The sequence below is a fragment of the Oenanthe melanoleuca genome, chromosome 25 (genome assembly GCF_029582105.1).
Source record: "Oenanthe melanoleuca isolate GR-GAL-2019-014 chromosome 25, OMel1.0, whole genome shotgun sequence".
NCBI classification, from domain to species: Eukaryota; Metazoa; Chordata; class Aves; order Passeriformes; family Muscicapidae; genus Oenanthe; species Oenanthe melanoleuca.
In genome coordinates, this window is record NC_079358.1 from 9,846,460 (window position 1) to 9,865,284 (window position 18,825).

Here is an 18,825-nt window from a genome sequence, read left to right on the forward strand (position 1 = left end):
ATTCTCGCAGCTTTTGAGCTGTGCAAAGGTGAGAATTCTTTCTGTGGCCAAAAAAGGCCTGGCTGTGGTTTTGTCAGCCCTGCAAGAAGCACAAAAGCCAGTGTGAGCCCATGCAGTGGCTCTGCGAGGGCCTTTGATGGTTTTCAGAGCAGGTCTGGCTGGAAGCCACCCCCCTGCAGGGGCAGCTGTGAGGGAACCAGTCCGGAAATGCAGCAATTGATCTTTTGGTGCCTGTCCCCAAGGGACTGAGAGAGCCCCACAACTGCTGCAAATCCCTCAAGGATCTGCTCAACAACCTGAATGGGACCCTCCTCCTTGAACAAAACCTGCAACCCTCTGGAACCTCCTGGAAAGAATGTTTGGGTTCTGGATGTGGACACCAGCAGAGAGGGAAAAGTGTGGAAATATCGAGCAGGGACTCCACACGTGTCTCTGGGGCACAGGGGTGTCCCAGCAGGAGCAGGGAGTGCCCAGGCAGGGGAATTCAGGGCAGAGTGCAGTGGATTTACCAGGGAATCAGAGCCTGAGGGACACAGAGGCATTTCCACAGATTGCTGTGGCACCAAATGTACCTGGGATTTCCCATCATCAGGGCAAGGTCATCACAGGTGTCCCCTAAATTCTGGGCACCCCAGAGGTGCCAGGGCCCAATGGGGGCAATAAGAATGATCAGCAACCCCAGAAGAGAGGTGCTAAGGATTTGCCACCTCTGGGACAGGAATCCCCAAGGACGTGGCACTTCAATTTCCCTGGACACCCATTGTCATGGACATCCATCCTAGGTCCCCCACATGCCCTGAGGCCCCACAACTGGGAATTCCAATCCCCTACCATGTCTGCAGACCATCCCATATGGTCCCCAACATGTCCCATATCCCTTTCCTGTCTCCACCTTTCCCCCACCCTGCCCCCACCAAGGGCCACCTACACATAAGGACAAGACCTGCCCTTGCTTCCTGTCCCTTCATCTGAAGAGCCGCCAGCCAGGGGACAGGTGGCCACAGCAGCGAGTGACAGCCAGTGCCCATGGCCGGGGACACCAGGATGGCCGGGAAGGTGGCGCTGCTCCTGTGGGGTGAGTGCCCTGGGCACGGGCCTGACACCCTGGGGATGGGCCCTGGTGAGGCAGAGAGTGGTGGGGACGGGGGCACAAGGGGGGCTGTGGGGTCCCCTGAGGTCTCCGAGGCCAGCGGACCCAGGGCATGGGCATGGACCCCAGTGTGACCAGAGTCGTGGGGTTGCCATGGGGACAGGAATAGGGGGAAATGGGATGTGGGGATCGGAATAGGGGGGATCGAGGTGTGGGGACTGGCATGTGGCAAAAGGAACCTTGGGGCTGGGGCAGCTGTGGGGACAGGGAGACAGGGATGAAGGGACAGGAACAAAGGCCATGTCCCATGCAGATGGGCCATGGGGACAGGTGCCATGGGAATGGGATCACGGGCAGAGGGCCATGGGGATGTGGCCGTGGGGACAGGTGCTGTAGGGCTGGGGGAGGTGACCTGTGCACACATGGGGTGTCCAGAGTGTCTCCACGTCCTGCCTCAGCCCAGGGTGACCAAGGTGTCTCTGACCTCAAACCTCCCTGCTACACCAGTGTTCCCATGGGGACAGTTTGGGAACAGGCACTACCCCAGGTCTCCCTGTTGCTGCTGTCCCTGCAGGGCCACCCAGCCCTGTCCCTTCTCCCTTCCAGCCCAGACCCTCAGCCTCGCTGGTGAGTCCTCAGGGGATGCCATGTTCCCACCCTGCTGTCCCCAGCCCCGTGGTGGCCCTGGCAGGCTGGTGTCCCCTGTCACCCGCAGGTGCCCAGAGCACCCAGCTCCTGGTGGAGCCCCCCTGGACGCCGGCGGTGCTGTGGGACCGGGTGACACTGACCTGCCAGTGCTCGGGGACCGCCGGTGCCACCTCCTGGTACAAGGACGGGCAGCGCTGGGGGCAGGAGCAACGACACAGCTTCACTGTCACTGAGAGTGGCACCTACACATGTGGCGGACCTGGCACAGGGCGCAGCTCCCCCGTGACAGTCTCAGATGGTGAGGGGTGTTTGGTTGTTCCTACCCTGACACCCGCCATGACCCCGAGGGCTCAGGGTTGCCTCAGCTCCATGGGTCAACCCCTGCTGTGACCAGACCCTGTCCCCTGCTCTGGGGACATCCCGGAGCATCCCAGTGCAGGGGGACCCCCATGATGGAATTGGCGACCTCTGGTGTGGCCCAGTGGCGGGGGTCCCGGTGACACCGGTGTGACAAATCCCCCCTATCCCTCAGACTGGCTGGTGCTGCAGGTTCCGGCGCGGGCGCTGCTGGAGGGGGACACGGTGACACTGCGCTGCCGGGGCCGGCAGAACAATTCGGTCACCAGGGTGTCCTTCTACCGTGACAGACAAGAACTGAGGGCGCTCCACAATGGGATTGAACTGTCACTGTCCCCTTTACAGCTGCACCACAGCGGCCACTATCACTGCAGGGGCTGGGTGAAATACTGGGGGTGGTGGGAGCAGTCAGCAGCGGTGCCAGTGCCAGTGCAAGGTGATCACCTCACAGCTGCCACCCCAAAACACTCATGGCCCTTCCCCAGAGACTTGGGGTCACAAATCCCCCTCCCATATTCCCAGACCCTATGTCTGTCTTGGCACAGGAGGGTGCCCCCAAACTTCCCGAGGGGTCCCCCCTCAATCTCAGCTGCCTCAGCACCCCCAGCCCCCTGCGGCCCCCAGCCCCCCTCCTGTACCGCTTCTACCGGGACGGGCAGTCGGTGGGCGGCCCGCAGGGGTCCCCGCAGCTCCTGGTGCCCGCCGTGGGGGTCTCCCACTCGGGGAATTACAGCTGCGAGGTGCGCTCCGAGGGCGGGGCCGTGCAGAAGAGCAGCGCCCGGCTCGGCGTCACGGTGCACAGTGAGTGCGGGATGGGCACGGGGAGCTCCCACAGCCCCCACGGGACCCCACCTGGGTACATCCCTGTACCCCAGAAATCTTTCTTGTGTCCCCCCACGTCTGCCCTGTGTCCCATCATTGCTCTTTGTGTCCTCTCACCCATCAGTGGTTGACCCCATCCATGACATTTTCGTATCATACCCATGCGTCCCATACCCACCTGCCCCCACTATGGATGCCAACCCCTCCCTTGGCCTCAGCCCTGTCCGTGTCCCCGCAGTGCCCGTGGCCAATGCCACCATCACCCCCGGTCCCCCGGCACTCCAGATGTGCCCAGGTGACCCCGTGACCCTGCGCTGCTCGGTGCAGGTGGGCTCAGCCCCTGTCACCTTCACCTGGCTGCATGATGGGCAGGAGGTTGGCCAGGGTCCCCTCCTGGAGCTTGGTGCCGTCGATGTGGGACATTCGGGCACCTACCAGTGCGTGGCCACCAACCAGCTGGGACAGGACGGGCACCGCGTGTTCCAGGCACTCAGCCCAGAGCTGGCCCTGGAGGTGACACCACAGGGAACCACTGGACACCACTGGATCACAGGTGGGGAACTCAGGGGTCATTGGGCTTGCAGGACCCCTGTGAGTGAGGGGTGACATTGATGTGTCCCTTCTGTCCCCAGCAGTGGCCACAGGCTTTGGTGGGTCCCTCCTCTTCCTGGTCCTGCTCGTGGGTGGAGCTGTGGGCTTGTACCAGTGGAACAGCAAGAGTGGGTGACAATGGGGGCAATGGGGCACCTGGGGAGCTGGACGCCATTTAAATTTGGGGGTGATGGAGCAACAACCACAGCCCATGACTCGGGCCATGCTGAGTGCTCAGGACTTTCCCCAGGGTCCCAAAGTTTTTGTGGGGGTGTTAAAAGTTAAGCCTCTCTGTTAGGCTTGAGGTTCTGTAGGCACAGGGGCTGCAGAGCACTGGGGGTGTTCAGGGGTCTGAAGGCACCAGGGATGCTCAGGGGTCCTGAGTGAAATTGAGGGTGCAGTGGGGTTTGAGGATTCCTGAGAGGGGTCAGGGCCCTGGGGACCCCACAGTTACCCCTCCCCTCTTTCCTTTGCAGCTTCCAGGAAGCAGCAGGAAAGGTGAGTGCGGGGTTCAAACCACACTCTGGCCTTTGACCCCAACCCCGAAGACCTCCCATTCCCTCCCACACATCCCCTTTATTCCCTCAGGGCCCCCACAGAGGATGGGGAGGTGCTGTACACCCACGTCGTGAGCACCAAGCAGATGGGAGGTGAGCAGGGCTGGGACACATCACCCATGAGTGTCCCCCTGCCCAGATGCCACAGCCAGTGTCTCTCACAGTGTCCCCCTGTGCCACCACACTCCAGGATCCCCAGGTGACCTACGCGGAGCTGCCAGCAACCCATGGGCGACCGCGGGAATGTGGGGACATCTACGGGAATGTGCTGTGACACTCGGGGCATGGCTGGGAACTGGGGGCTCTGGGGGGCACTGAGGGGCTCTGGGGCCACTGGAGGTCCCTGCCCGAGGGCAACAGCCGTGTGATCCTCCCCTCCCCACCTCTGTTCCCAGGGTTGCCCACCCTGCCCGGGAGATGGACACGAGTGGGGCATCCCATGTGGGGCTGTCCAGAGCTCCCCGTTCCAGTGCTCCCAGTTGTCCCAGTACCTCCAGGGGCTCCACATTCCCTCCTCCTGGGACACGGCACTAGACCTTTGTCCCACCGACTGGACACAAAACTCAGATTTTGAATTAAACTGGAAGAAATGGTTCTTGTTTGTTCAGCTCTGCCCGCTCAGCTCAGGATGGAGGAGGGTCCCCGTCAGGCTGTTGAGCAGATCCTTGTGGGATTTGCAGGATTTTTGGGGCTCTCTCAGTCCCTTAAGGAAAGGGACCAAATGATCAATTGCTGCATTTCTGGACTGGTTCCCTCACAGCTGCCCCTGCAGGGGGGGTTTCCAGCCAGCCCTGCTTTGAAAAACGTCAAAGGCCCTCACAGAGTCACTGCTTGGGCTCACACTGGGTTTTGTGCTTCTTGCAGGGCTGACAAAACCACAGCCAGGCCTTTTCCCCCACAGACAGAATTCTCACCTTTGCAGCAGCTCAAAAGCTGCGAGAAACAAAGGCAAGGGGATGGGGGGAGCCTCAGGTCCTGGCTGCCAACTGGGGCTGGCCAGAGCAGGGCTGGCCAAAGCCCTTTCCTGTGCAGTGGCCAAGTCGAGAAGCTCCCCAAAATCTTCCCAGCAGAAAAGAAACTTCTTGTGGGGATGGCTGGGGGAATCTGAGCCCCAAGATGAGTCCAATGCTTTCCCGGTAGCCCAAAATCTCTGGGAGAGATTGCAGAATCGTGTGTTTGTGCACAGGGATAATTAAAAGCACGACTGAACTTCAGGAATGCTGGGTCTAATTGCAGGAGCACGTTAACGGTCTGCTCCTCCTCCCTAACCTCCACCCCTTCATCCTCTTCCTCCTCTTCCTCCTCTGCCTCCTCCTTGTCCTCCCCCTGTGGCTGCTGTGTCGGCACCAGCAGTGCCCCAGGAAGAGCAGCAGCTCCAAACGTGCTGAGGAGCCCCTGAGGATCCCTGGCAGTGTCAGCAAGGAGCACCTGCTTTCCTCAACACCCCAGGGGAATTCAACATTCCTAGAGCTGCTGTGCCAGGGCTGAAGGAGGAAAAGGCAGTGAAAGGCTGAGGGTTTTCAGGAATTGTGGTGGAAAGGCACGAGAGGTGCTGCTGTGGGCCTGAGACCTGCCTGGGGTTCGGCGCTGCCTTCCTTGCGTTCCCATCAGGGAGAGCGGTCGCGGGTGTTGCGCAGGGTGTGTGCCTGGGCCGGGACACTGCTACGCTGCCACCGGGCACCAGGATCCAAGCTGCTGCCTTCGTCTCTTCTGCCCGGGCGCTGCCGGTGCTGGTGCCGGGACCGATTGGTGCAAAGTGTGAGTTTGCCAAAGGAGCGATTTGGCCTCGTCCCTCCCGCCCGAGGCCGCCATGGCCCCCGAGGGGTTGGAGCTGGCACCGGGGCGCCCCCTGCTGGCCGGGAGTGCTCCCTGCAGCGCCCCCTGCTGGCCAGGAGTGCTCCCTGCAGCGCCCCCTGCTGGCCGGGAGTGCTCCCTGCAGCGCCCCCTGCTGGCCGTGGCCATAACTGCACCAAATATGAACAAACGGCCCTGAGCCGTTTGGAAATTTCTGTTCTTGTCTTGTTGTTTCTTCCATTCTGTTTTGTAAATTTCCTAGTAATGAATTGCTATTCTTTTTCTTACATTTTTACTTGGAAGCCCCATAATTTTCACAGTTATAACATTTTGAGGGAGGCACCCTCTTTCCATTCCAGGACGGTTCCTGCTTTCCTTGGCAGATATTTCTGTTTCAAACCAAGACAGTTTCCAGCTACTGGGTTTCAGCATGGATGGGGCAGACACTCCAAGAGCAGACAGGGTCAGACACCTGGCCACCTCATGCTCTGCCTTTTAAGCTTTTTGGCCACCAAAGGCCACTCCCAAGGTGGGACTCCTGGTCACTCGGCCAGTCAGGAGTTGAGTTTGGCAGAGTGTCTCACTGTCCCCAGTGTGCCATGGCTGACAGATTGACTGTCACACGGGGCCCTGTGTCACCAGAAGCAAGGATTGACCCAGCCCTGCCACACACAGGTGTTCCAAAATGTCTTGAGACATCCAACTTTTCCTGTCCCTGACACCCCACCCTGTGCCAAGGCCTGATCCCCTCTGCCCTGGAAAACGGGGAGTCTCTGGAATGCCTCCAGGGCCTTTGTGACATCATTGTGTGGGGAACACGGCACAGGAGGGGTTTGAGACCAGGCAGGAGGGAATCAAGAGCACTGGTTTTTAGTGGCAGCCCAAAATTGGAGAATCCCATTCCTAAAGCCTGACAGAGTTGAACGAAGAAACACCATCTCTATCAGTTGAACCAAAAAGCTGCATTTTGGTGCCAATAAGAGGGCAATGAGTCCTGTGTTCCCCAGGCACTGGGAGGAGAGATGAGGAGCTGTGGGTTTACTGGGAGTGCTGAGAGGGGCATTGCAGAGGCACTGGGAGTACAGGGCTACTGGGAGAGAGCATGGGAACCACCTGGATCTACTGGGAGCAATGGTGAGGCACTGGGAGCGGAAATAGGGAGCCCTTGAGGGTACGGGGGGCAGAGTGGTGATGGAATGGTGAAGTGTCTGAGGGTTCTGGGAGCACTTGGATGTGGAATGGGGAGCAATACATGATAGTCAAATGGGGGTGAGGAAGCCCTTGGGGGTTCAGGGGGCATGGGGAGCTTTGGGGTCCCTGTGCTGCCTCACCCATGACCCCCACTTATGCCCACCTACCCGTGAATGTTGAGCACCGACAGGAGCAGTGGGGGGACACACAAGTGTGGCTGCCACACAGTGGGGTGCCCCCAGTACCCCCAGTGCTCCAATGCAACCAGAGGCCCCCAGAGCCCCCACTGTCTCGAGTGTCCTCAGTGCCCCCAGCACCCTCCCAGAGCCCCCCCAATTCCCAGCCGTGCCTCGAGTGTCACAGCACAATCCCATAGATGTCCCCACATTCCCGTGGTCGCCCATGGGTTGCTGGCAGCTCCGCGTAGGTCACCTGGGGATCCTGGAGTGTGGTGGCACGTGGGGACACTGTGAGAGGCACTGGCTGTGGCATCTGGGCAGGGGAACACTCATGGGTGACGTGTCCCTCTGCGTGTGTCCCAGCCTGGACTCACCCCCTGTCTGCTTGGTGCTCACGACGTGGGTGTACAGCACCTCCCCCTCCTCTGGGGGGGCCAGGGGCTCTGGGAGGGCCCTGAGGGAATAAAGGGGATGAGTGGGAGGGAATGGGAGGTCTTCGGGGTTGGGGTCAAAGGCCAGAGTATGGTTTGAGCCCCCCACTCACCTTTCCTGCTCCTTCCTGTCAGCTGCAAAGGAAAGAGAGGAGGGGTAACTGTGAGGTCCCCAAGGTTCTGACCCCTCTCCGGAATCCTCAAACCCCACTGCACCCTCAATTTCCACCAGCAACCTAGAGCTTCCTTGGTGCCTCCAGAACCCCTGAACCACCCCAGTGCTGTGGACGCCCTGAGCCCTCAGAAGCTCAGGGATGGCATGGAGAGGGACCCTTCAAATTCCTCCAGGATCACTGAAAGAATCCCCCAAATCCCAGCAAGGCCCTCCAACACCACCCCAAATCCTTCAGGACTGTGAGCAAAGGTCCTGAGCGCTCAGCGCAGCCCTTGTCAGGGGCTGTGGATGCCACCCCATCAGCCCACATTTACGTGGTCCCCTAGCTTGCCCAGGGCCTCCATGTCCCCATTGTCACCCACCCATGTTGTTCCACCGGTGCCAGCCCACAGCTCCACCCACAAGCAGGATGAGGAAGAGGAGGGACCCACCAAGGCCTGCGGCCACTGCTGGGGACAGAAGGGACACATCAGGGTCACCTGTCACTCCAGGGCTCCTGCAATCCCAGTGACCACATGTGGTCTCACCTCTGTTCCAGTTTCCCTGTGGTGTCACAGGCACTGCAAGGACAAAGACAGGGCTGAGGCCAGGAGGGAGGGGCTGGCACACGGTGTGGGGGGATGAGGGAGTCTGCATGGTGGCATCTGGTGACAGAGGGTCTCCTTCACCCAGGACAGTGACCCCATGGTGCTGGGGGTCATCATGTGGTGTGGAATAAGGGCATGTGATGGATGAGGCATGGGGGTGGGGGATGAAGATGTGATAAGGGTGAGGTGAAAGTGGGATGAGGGACGCTGTGTCCAAGGGTGGGGATGGCCGTCAGCTGGTGGGGGGCACGGAATGGCGTGGGTGGGATTTGATGGGTGCCATGGGGCACATCAACGGGGGCATCACTTCAGTGCCAAGGGTTTCAGTGCTCTGGGAGGGTCCCGCTCAGTAGGGTGAATGTGACCTGATGTGCAGTGGGGGATGTGACAGCTGGGTTAGGCATGCATGGCTTGGATGTCCTGGGCGGGGATACCTGGAGCCAGACAGTCCCATTTCACCTGGTCTGTGACACCCAGTGGTGGGGGCTGTGAGCTGGGCTGGGCTGGGGATGGTGTGGGGGGATGAGGTGGAATGGGAATGTGTGGAATTTGGGATGCTGTGGATAGGGTCACCCCCAGCCCAAGGGTCCCGCTCACCCAGGACAGTGACGTTCACTGCGGGGCTCTGGACCACATTGTCCCCATCGCTGACTCGGCACTGGTACTGGCCGCTGTCATTATACCCAACATGCTGCAGCTCCAGGCGAGGGCCGGTGCCCATTGGTGCGTTCATGTCCCCCCGGTGCCAGGAGAAGGACAGGGGACCTGTCCCCACGGCCACCTTGCAGCTCAGCACCAGGCGGTCCCCCAGTGCCACCTGTCCCCCGGGGGGCTGCACCGACAGGGACACCCCCGAGAGCGGGACCCCTGCGGGGGACACAGGAGGGATTGGGGACATGGGAGGAGTGGGGGACACCTGGAAGCAATGAAGGATGCAGGGAGTGGGAGGATCAGAGATACATGGAGGCGAAACCAGAGAGGAAAAAGGTGCGTCAGAGACCGGGGAGGGGACATATGGAAAGCGTTGAAGGGAAGATTATGGTGACCCAGAAAAGGGTGGTGGGACCTGTGGACAATGGAGGGACCACAGCAATAGATGCAGGCAAAAGGGAAGACAATGCGGGGACCCAGGGAGAGAGCTGGGAAAGCAGGACGGCACGCAGACGGTTGAGCAGGGATGGGAGACCTGGGAGGGCTGTGGGGGCTCCCCGTGCCCATCCCGCACTCACTGCGCACCGTGACGCCGAGCCGGGCGCTGCTCTTCCGCACGGCCCCCTCCTCGGAGCGCACCTCGCAGCTGTAATTCCCCGAGTGGGAGACCCCCACGGCGGGCACCAGGAGCTGCGGGGACCCCTGCGGGCCCCCCACCGACTGCCCGTCCCGGTAGAAGCGGTACAGGAGGGGGGGCTGGGGGCCGCAGGGGGCTGGGGGTGCTGAGGCAGCTGAGATTGAGGGGGGACCCCTCGGTGAGCTCGGGGGGACCCTCCAGCACCGGCACCGTGAAGAGCTCTGGGAAAGAGATGGGCGTGGGGTCTGTGACTGAGTCCACTGAGAAGGGGCTTTGGGGGTGTCAGGATATTGGGGGCTTGTTGGAGAAGATGAAACTGAGGAATCTTGCAAATATGAATGCTCAGATTCTGGGAATATAGAAACCATGAATGAAATTGAAATGAAAGCCACGTTTGAGATACCAAGCCCTAGTTACTGAATAACCAGGTATACAATGGGATGGCTCACCGAAGCCAATCCACTCTTAACTAAACAATGCTTTTGGCCAGAGGGCAAGGCCAAAAGACACAAAAGACTGACCCGCACCCAAAGATTAGATCTTAGAGTTTAGAATGTCACATGCTATGCTAATGTAAGACTTCCTATAGGTTATATGTAAATGCTATAGAATTAGTATTTTGTATTGGATTGGTTCTTAGGGAATTAGAATAGTCATGAATGAAGTAAATTTATTGTGTTACAAACGGGAAGTCGCTCTCTTTTCTTTTCCTCTTCTCTTCCCCTCTTTACCTTCTTTACTCTCTCTCTATACCCTCCTTCTTCTCTCTTTCTCTCCCCCTTTTTATATCTTTAATCTGCACGTGGCTGTGCCGGGCAGCTCCTTGCAGACTCCCTTATAATAAACTGCAACTGTAGCTTTTAGCATTTACAGAGCGTCTGAGTCTTGTTCCTCGCGTCCACCCTGATACAAAGAGTCCAGGAGTCTCTCGCAGGGGCTCCAGCCGTGGGGGTACTCACCGTGTACTGTCACTGTCACCGGCGCTGACAGTGACATTCCTGAGGCCACCAAGCCCCCGCAGCGGTATCGGCCGCTGTTGTGCAGCTCCAGGGGGGAGAGGGACAGCTCGGTGCCCCCGAGGGACTCCCCTAGATCCCGCTCGTCCTTGTAAAATCGCACCTTGGTGACAGGGTTGTCCTGCCAGCCCCGGCAGCGCAGTGTCACCGTGTCCCCCTCCAGCAGTGCCCGTGCTGGCGCCTGGAGCACCAGCGGCTCTGTGGGACAGGAGGGTCCCGTCACACTGAGGAGCCTGAGACAGGTCCAAAGTGGGTGCCCATGGCACCGTGGACATCTGTGTTCAGTGTCCAATGCACAGGAGGGCCCCAGGTACACCAGGAGCAGCCCTGTGGCACAGCTGTCCCCACGGGGGTCCCACCACATTGGGGTGCGCTGGGATGCACTGGGATGTTTCTGTGTGCAGGGGACAGGCTCTGGCCCCAAGAGGGTTGTGAGGCCAGCCACAGAGTGGAGCCCACCTAGACCAATCAGGGAGGCACCATGAGAATTTCAGAGCCCCCCTCACCATTTGACACCACAACGGGGGGACTGATGCCACTGGCAGGTCTCTGACACTGGTAGGTGCCGTTCTCGGTGACAGTGAAGCTGTCATGTCCCTCCTGCCCCCAGCGCTGCAAGTTCTTGTACCAGGTGGTGGCACCGGCGGTCCCCGAGCCCTGGCAGGTCAGTGTCACCCGGTCCCACAGCACCGCCGGCGTCCAGGGGGGCTCCACCAGGAGCTGGGTGCTCTGGGCACCTGCGGGTGACAGGGGACACCAGCCTGCCAGGGCCACCACGGGGCTGGGGACAGCGGGGTGGGGACATGGCATTCCCCGAGGACTCACCAGCAAGGCCGAGGGTCTGGGCTGGAAGGGAGAAGGGACAGGGCTGGGTGGGGGTGGCCGAGTGGAGACAGCAGCACCTGGGGGGCCTGGTGTGGTGTCTGTCCCCAAACTGTTTATACAGGGACGTTGTTGTAGCATAGAGGTTTTGAGGACAAGAACAGCTCGGTCACCCTGGGCTGAGGCAGGACATGGGGACACTGTGGATACCCCATGCATGCACAGGTCACATCCACCAGACCTACAGCACCTGTCTCCACAGCCACATCCTCATGGCCCTGTGCCCGTCATCCCATTCTCATGGCACCTGTCCCAATGGCCCATCTGCATAGGACACGTGGCCCTTGTCCCTGTCCCTGCATCCCTGTCTCCCTGTCCCTGTCCCCACAGCTGCCCCAGCCCCAAGGTTCCTTTTGCCACATCCTTGTCCCCACATCTGTGTCCCCCTGTTCCCATCCCCACATCCCAGTTGCCCTGTTCCTGTCCCCCTGTTCCTGTCCCCACGGCCACCCCACTACTCTGGTCACACTGGGGTCCATGCCCATGCCCTGACTCTGCTGGTCTTGGGGACCTCAGGGGACCCCACAGCCCCCCTGTGCCCCCTCCCCACCACTCTCTGCCTCACCAGGGCCCATCCCCAGGGTGTCAGGTCCGTGCCCGGGGCACTCACCCCACAGGAGCAGCGCCACCTTCCCGGCCATCCCGGTGTCCCCGGCCATGGGCACTGGCTGTCACTCGCTGCTGTGGCCACCTGTCCCCTGGCTGGTGGCTCTTTGGATGAAGGGACAGGAAGCGAGGTGGCGTCTTGACCTTATGTGTAGGTGGCCCTTGGTGGGGGCAGGGTGTGGACAGAATGGGGGCAGGGTGGGGACCTTGTGGGACATGGGGATGATTGTGGGACATGTTGGGGACAGGATGTTTCCAGAATTTGGAGGCTGAGGTGGTGCAGGGGTTTTGGTTTGGGTGGACACCAAGGATGGGTGTCCAGGGCACTGGGGTGCCGGGGATGGGGTCCCATGGGAATGGGGTTCCTGAGTATTGGGTGGATTCAGACTCAGGGATGATGGTCCCAGAACAACGTGGCCTCGAGGGATTTGGGACCATGGGATGGATCCCAGGGATGGGGGTCCCAGAGCGATGGAACATATGGAATGAGGATTCCATTGTTGGCTTCCCAGGGGAATGGGGGTGCCAGGGATGGGCAGTGGCTGGGTGTGCTGGTGGGTCACAGCTCTTTCACAGGGTGCCTCAGATTTTGGGGTGACCCAGGGCTCAATGCTCGAGTGCTCATTTCCTGGGCAGGCATCACATGGGGGTCCTGGTTAGTTCTGCTTCTGTGCCCTTCCCTGCCCTTGACTTTTTCCTCTCTTTATTTCTCTGTTTTCCTTATTTTCTTCACTTTTGTGCCATGCTCCTTCACCCCCAGTTCCTGGCTCAGAATGCCTGAGGAAGACCTGGGAAGGGAACAGGTTTTGTGGACCCCAGCGAGGGACAAAAGGGGCTGAGGGGTCTGCAGAGAGGGTTGGTGAGACTGTGGGGAATTGGGATGTCCAGCTGTGCCCCCCAACACTTTGACTTTCTCTCCCCGGCAGCAGAAGGAAGAGGCTGTTTGTGCTGAGAGTCACACAGGGTGGGTTCTGTCCTGGGGGGCACATCCAGGGGGGTCCTGCCTGAGGGGATCCTGTCTCAGGGTGACACATCCTTCCCAAGAGGTTCCAGTTCTGGAGGATGAATCTAGGGGTTCCAGACTTCTCCATTCTCACTCGTCCACTGCAGGATCTGAGCCAGCAAGAGCAGCTGGGGAATGGAGCCCCAGGCAGGAAGGAGCTCCCAAACTCCTGCTCCTTGAAGCCAGTGGCCATCCCAGTGTGGGGCCCAGCCATGGCCCAGCCCCAGTGCACAGGGATGGGCACTGGCCAGCCCTGCTCTGGCCAGCCCCAGGTGGCAGCCAGGACCTGAGGCTCCCCCTGCCCCCTTGCCTTTGATTCTGGCAGCTTTTGAGCTGTGCAAAGTGAGAATTCTTTCTGTGGCCAAAAAAGGCCTGGCTGTGGTTTGCTCAGCCCTGCAAGAAGCACAAAAGCCAGTATGAGCCCAAGAAGGGGCTCTGCGAGGCCCTTTGATGGTTTTCAGAGTGAGTCTGGCTGGAAATCCCCCTGCAGGGGCAGCTGTGAGGGAACCAGTCTGGAAATGCAGCAATTGATCATTTGGTGCCTGTCCCCAAGGGACTGAGAGCCCCAGAAATGCTGCAAAGATAACAATCTGCTCAACAACCTGTTCACTTCCCTCCTCCTCCTTCCTGCCTTGCTGTGGTTGGCAGTGGCCGGATGCCCCCACACCCACCGGTCTCTATCTGTCTTTTGCATCTGAACGGTGAGAGAAAATTGAATGAAGGATTCCTGGGTTGAGACAAGCACCAGAAGAGATCGCTCATCAAATCCTGCCACAGGAGAAACACTCTTGGAATCAGAGATATTCAGTGAATTGATTGAGCTGTTCCTCTCGCAGCCTCGGGCTCCTCTTGGCTGCAGCAATTCCATCTCTGCCATCCCTTGGATTTGCCCTTCCCAGCTTCTGGAGCTTCCTGCACCCACCCCCCTGCCCTCTATCCCATATCTGCTCCAGGACATCCCGTGAGTCCCAGGAGCTGCTGGGGGAGCTGCCTGGCAATAGTCACTCCCGATATGTCACGACAGTGTCTTCAGGCACGCTGTCACAATGGGCTCAGACACATCCCAGCCCTCAGTTCCATCACATTGTGACAGTCGGCTCAGGGACATTGTCACACCTCCCACACTCCATGACAGCGCCGGCACTGGCAGTGCCATGGCAGCCGCGGCTGCCGGCACAGGGTCCCGGTCCCTCCGAGCTGGGGGCTCCTCCTGGGGGTCCCACCTCCCCCTCTGTCAGCAGCTTCACCCACCGGGATTTCCGTCCGTCCTTCCCAAGGTCTCATCCCAGGAGTTCTCAGCCGGGATACTCATCTTCCTAGTCCAAATAAATTCATTTAACTGTTAAAGTACCCCTTCATTCTGATGCCTAAGGAGGCGGACCTGAACAGATTCTAGATAGAGTTAAAGGAATAAAACAGGGATTTACTAAAAGGCCTTCCAAGAATTCACCTTGGGCACTACAACAGCCCAGCCGAAGCTACACCCAAGCTGGACTCAGAGTCATGAGTTTTCACACTTTTATAAATTTTGATCCATTCATATATTTGGGTTAATTGTCCAATTCCAGCTCCACGTTATGCAGTCCCATCTTCCCAGATTGCTCTCTCCAATTCAGTGCTGTTTGCACTTTTTGTATAAATTCTACATTTTGGGCCTGAAGCTACAGCAGTGTCCTTGGTCCTGGGGCTGGAAAAGGATTGTTTTGTCTGACTGAACTGTGAGAACTTGCGAACACTTTGTTGGGGATTGGTTTTTTTCCTTTCCTCACTGTCTGTAGAATTTTTCTGATGCACTGATGGCTAGTGACAGGAGGAGGAGCATACTTCCTGTTTCTTTTTTCAGGGTTTCTCTTGCAGCGTGGGGGAGGAAGGAGCAGGAACACCGTGTGATCACAGGCAGGTAAAGGAGAGCGGGGGGCAGTTGCTCACTTGCTCGCTCTTGGAGGCAGAGCAGGAAGGCTGCTGCTGCTACCCCGACCTCCGCCATCCCAACACCAGGAACTGCCTCTTCTGTTGTTGCACTGCTGCCCTGCTTGGACATCTTCTCTCTTCAGCTTGCTATCTCCAAACATTCTGTTGGAGCACTGGGACCGACGCTGTGGGCAAAGTCTCTCCTCCATCCCTTTCCCACCTGGGACACCGCTGCCATCACCCCCAGCGCCCCTGCAGCTGCGTGGGACCTGCCCCTGTCCACCACCGGTAACTGCAGCACAGGGAAGGGCACCTGTGGCTGAGAAGGACTGGAACTGGGTTAGTGTTCTGTTTGTTCTTAATTTCATAGCTGTTGTTGTTTTGTTTATCTTGTTAGATATACTAGTAAAGAACTCTTATTCCTATCCCCATATCTTTGCCTGAGAGCCCCTTAATTTCAAAGTTTTACTAATTCAGACAGAGGGGTTTATTGGCCCTGTTTTAAGGTAAGACCCTGCTCTTCCCTTGCACACACCTGTCTTTTTCAAACCAGGACAGTTTTTGGCACCAATGGTGGGGCCTGAAGTCATAGAGAGGAAAGGGTGGAAAAGGAATAACAGTTCTTGAGTGACCTGATTTTTTTGTGTTAGGTGGCATCCTGTTGTCCAGCTTACCCTGGTTCTGGGCCCATGTGGTCACAGTTGTTATCTCCCATTTGCAGGCCCTAATCTAAATATGGCTCCTATAACTAAAGCTAGTGTAGCTGTTATCCAGTTCATTTTGTGGGTTGATAAGGTGAGGAATTAATGGATTTTTAACTTCCTCTGGAAGGCAGCCACATGGATTGAAAGCTATCCCTTTTTTTTTTTTTTTTTTTTGTTTTGGGATTACTTCAATAATGGTGCTTACTGTGAGGAGGTGATGGCAGAGAAAATTTTCTCCCAACCCTTCACCCAGTTTTTTAAGCCCACTTCAACAGTTTTCAAAGGGTTCAAATCCTCTCTAAATGCTAATGATATCATACAGTTGCTGGTGTTGCTGATATGCCTTTTAAACCTGTTCTATTTAACATTCAGAGATACGGGGAGATTGGCTTGGATAACAACCCTGATACCTATCACAGGAAATAGGGATGCTGCCCCAGAGCCTGGCCCTGCCCCACAGCCCACCTCAGAAAGGAACCACCCTCATTGGGGGGGTTACTAGTGAAGGAGATGGGCAGATGCTGAAGGAGTACATTTTTCCAGCTAGTGAGAAACCCTCCCCCTGTCTTAAAGAGGGAGAGTCTGATGGTGCTGCAGTGGAACCCACAAAAATTACAGCCATGCAGGTTCCAGCCAGATCACACGGGCAATCATAGCCAGCAGCAATTGTTCATGTGAAAACTAAGAAGACTAAGATGAAAATAAAGCACCTAGATAATAAGGATAAGAATGGAGGGTCCTCACAACCAGCAAGGGAGCCAGAGGTTGAGATCGTCACCGAGTCCCTCTCATACGATAGTCTCCGTAACCTGCGTAAAGACATTGCACGGCGAGGCCGTGAGCCTTTTACAACTTGGTTACTCCGGGTCTGGGACCTTACGGGAACAGGTGTGCAACTGGATGGAACTGAGGCAGGAATTTGGGATCCTTGGCCCAGGATTCAGGTGTGGACCAGATATTCATAAGGGAGCAAGGCCTCCTTTCCCTCTGGGAACGGTTTTTAATGAGTGTGAGAGAGTGGTTTGTCCACAAAGAGAGAATGCAGGAGTACCACTGTAGAATGTGCTGGAAGACTCTTGAGGAAGGGATCCAGCAGCTGAGAGAAGTGGCAGTATTGGAGGTAATCTTTGGGAGGGATGGACAGCATGACAATGACTCTGACAAGGTCAGGTGCACAGGGCAGATGCTGTGGAATTTGGCAACCCTGAAGCCATCTCAATATACCACCTTCATTGCAATGGTCAATGCTGATAACAACCAAGAGACAGTGGGTTCTCTTGCCAACAAGCTCAGAAATTTTGAAAGTATGATGAATGGCCCAATGCAGGCCAACATCTCTGCCATGGCCAGGGACCTCTAAGAGGTCCAAGAGGAGGTGAAGGGAATGAGAGGGTTGAGAGGTGAGATGAGGGACATGAGGGAGGAGATAAGGGAGGAGATAAGGAAGATCAATTTGGTGCCAGTACGAGTCACAGGCCCCAAAGTTAGACCCTCAGCTAGAGAGAGAGGGTACACTCCATGAGCTGACCTGTGGGTTTTCCTGCGAGACCATGGGGAAGACATGGAAAAATGGGATGGGAAACTCACTTCTGTCCTGGCAGCACGGGTGCGTCAGCTCAGGGAGGGAAATGCTAACTGAGGGAGCCACACTAAAGTGAAGGTAGCCTCAACCTCCCAATGTAAAGGTGCAGGGTATTAAAGAAGGGAGGATGATCTGTCAGATCCCCTGGAAGGAACCTCCACTATGTATGCCCAGGAAAAGAGTAATAACCAGCGCTAGAGAGGCCCTGCCTCTATCCAGGGAGAGGCAGAAAATGACAGAGAGTATTGGAAAGTGTGGGTGCGATAGCCTGGCACATCAAAGCCACAGAAACGTATAGTGCTAGTTGATACTGGTTCACAGTGCACCCTGATATCATCAGAACATGTGGAGAAAGAACCTGTTTCCTTGTTGGGGTGACAGGGGGATCACAGGAATGCACTTTGTTGGAAGCTGAGATTAGCCTGACAAGGAAGGGGTGGCAGAAACATCATATTGTAACTGGCCCAGGGGCACCGCGGATTTTAGGCATAGACTTCCTCAGGAACGGCTACTACAAAGACCCAAAGGGGTTCAGGTGGGCTTTTGGAATACCTGCTGTAGCGACAGAGAGCATTAAGCAGTTGAACACCTTGCCTGGACTATCAGAAAACCCATCTGCAGTGGGACTTCTGGAAGTGGCAGAGCAACAGGTACCAATTGCCACCATGACAGTGCACTGCCGACAGTACCGGATGAATAGAGATGCTGTGATCCCCATCCACAAGATGATCCGTGAGCTGGAGATCCAAGGGGTGGTCAGCAAAACCCATTCACCCTTCAACAGCCCCATCTGGCCTGTGAGCAAATCTGATGGTGAATGGAGACTGACTGTGGACTATTGTGCCTAGAATGAAGTGACTCCTCCGCTGAGCGCTGCCGTGCCGGACATGCTGGAGCTGCAGTACGAGCTGGAGTCCAAGGCAGCAAGGTGGTATGCCACCATTGACATTGCCAATGCATTTTCCTCCATTCCTTTGGCAGCAGAGTGCAGGCCTCAGTTTGCTTTCACCTGGAGGGGCGTGCAGTACACCTGGAACCGACTGCCCCAGGGGTGGAAACACAGCCCCACCATCTGCCACGGACTGATCCAGGCTGCACTGGAAAAGGGTGAGGCTCCAGAACATTTGCAGTACATCGATGACATCATTGTGTGGGGGAACGTGGCAATGGAGGTATTTGTGAAGGGAGAGAAGATCATTCAGATTTTGCTGGGAGCCGGTTTTGCCATTAAAAAGAGCAAAGTCAAAGGACCTGCCCGAGAGATCCAGTTCCTGGGAGTGAAGTGGCAAGATGGACGGTGCCAGGTCCCCACTGAGTTCATCAATAAGATCACTGCAGTGTCTCCACCAACAAGCAAGAAGGAAACCCAAGGTTTCCTAGGTGCCATAGGCTCTTGGAGAATGCACATCCC

The 18,825-nt window shown here is 57.4% G+C and overlaps 2 protein-coding genes across 12 annotated transcripts; one reads left to right on the forward strand and one right to left on the reverse strand.

Moving 5' to 3' along the window:
- The first annotated feature begins 989 nt into the window (after positions 1-989).
- Positions 990-5,933, forward strand: LOC130263037 (low affinity immunoglobulin gamma Fc region receptor II-a-like). 9 transcript variants are annotated; one of them, XM_056510486.1, is made up of 10 exons: positions 990-1,075; positions 1,697-1,717; positions 1,806-2,036; positions 2,271-2,531; positions 3,156-3,470; positions 3,550-3,636; positions 3,985-4,006; positions 4,097-4,158; positions 4,230-4,264; positions 4,461-5,929. In XM_056510486.1, the coding sequence occupies exons 1-10, from the start codon at positions 1,027-1,029 to the stop codon at positions 4,788-4,790; spliced, it is 1,413 nt and encodes a 470-aa protein (XP_056366461.1). In that variant the 5' UTR covers positions 990-1,026; the 3' UTR covers positions 4,791-5,929. The 9 variants fall into 9 exon arrangements, with proteins under 9 accessions (XP_056366461.1, XP_056366462.1, XP_056366453.1 ...); XM_056510487.1 differs by lacking the exon at positions 2,271-2,531 and having other exon boundaries at positions 4,461-5,933; XM_056510478.1 differs by having other exon boundaries at positions 2,271-3,470; positions 4,461-5,892.
- Positions 5,934-8,215: 2,282 nt separating this feature from the next.
- On the reverse strand, positions 8,216-12,279 carry LOC130263060 (low affinity immunoglobulin gamma Fc region receptor III-like). Of its 3 annotated transcripts, XM_056510528.1 has the most exons (7): positions 12,219-12,279; positions 11,552-11,572; positions 11,233-11,463; positions 10,670-10,924; positions 9,652-9,931; positions 8,363-9,289; positions 8,219-8,284 (listed from the first exon to the last, which is right to left on the reverse strand). In XM_056510528.1, exons 1-6 carry the CDS (start codon positions 12,265-12,267, stop codon positions 9,100-9,102), a joined length of 1,026 nt encoding a protein of 341 aa, XP_056366503.1. In that variant the 5' UTR covers positions 12,268-12,279; the 3' UTR covers positions 8,219-8,284; positions 8,363-9,099. The 3 variants fall into 3 exon arrangements, with proteins under 3 accessions (XP_056366502.1, XP_056366503.1, XP_056366501.1); XM_056510527.1 differs by lacking the exons at positions 11,552-11,572; positions 12,219-12,279 and having other exon boundaries at positions 8,216-8,281; positions 11,233-11,541; XM_056510526.1 differs by lacking the exons at positions 11,552-11,572; positions 12,219-12,279 and having other exon boundaries at positions 11,233-11,541.
- Positions 12,280-18,825: the final 6,546 nt, after the last annotated feature.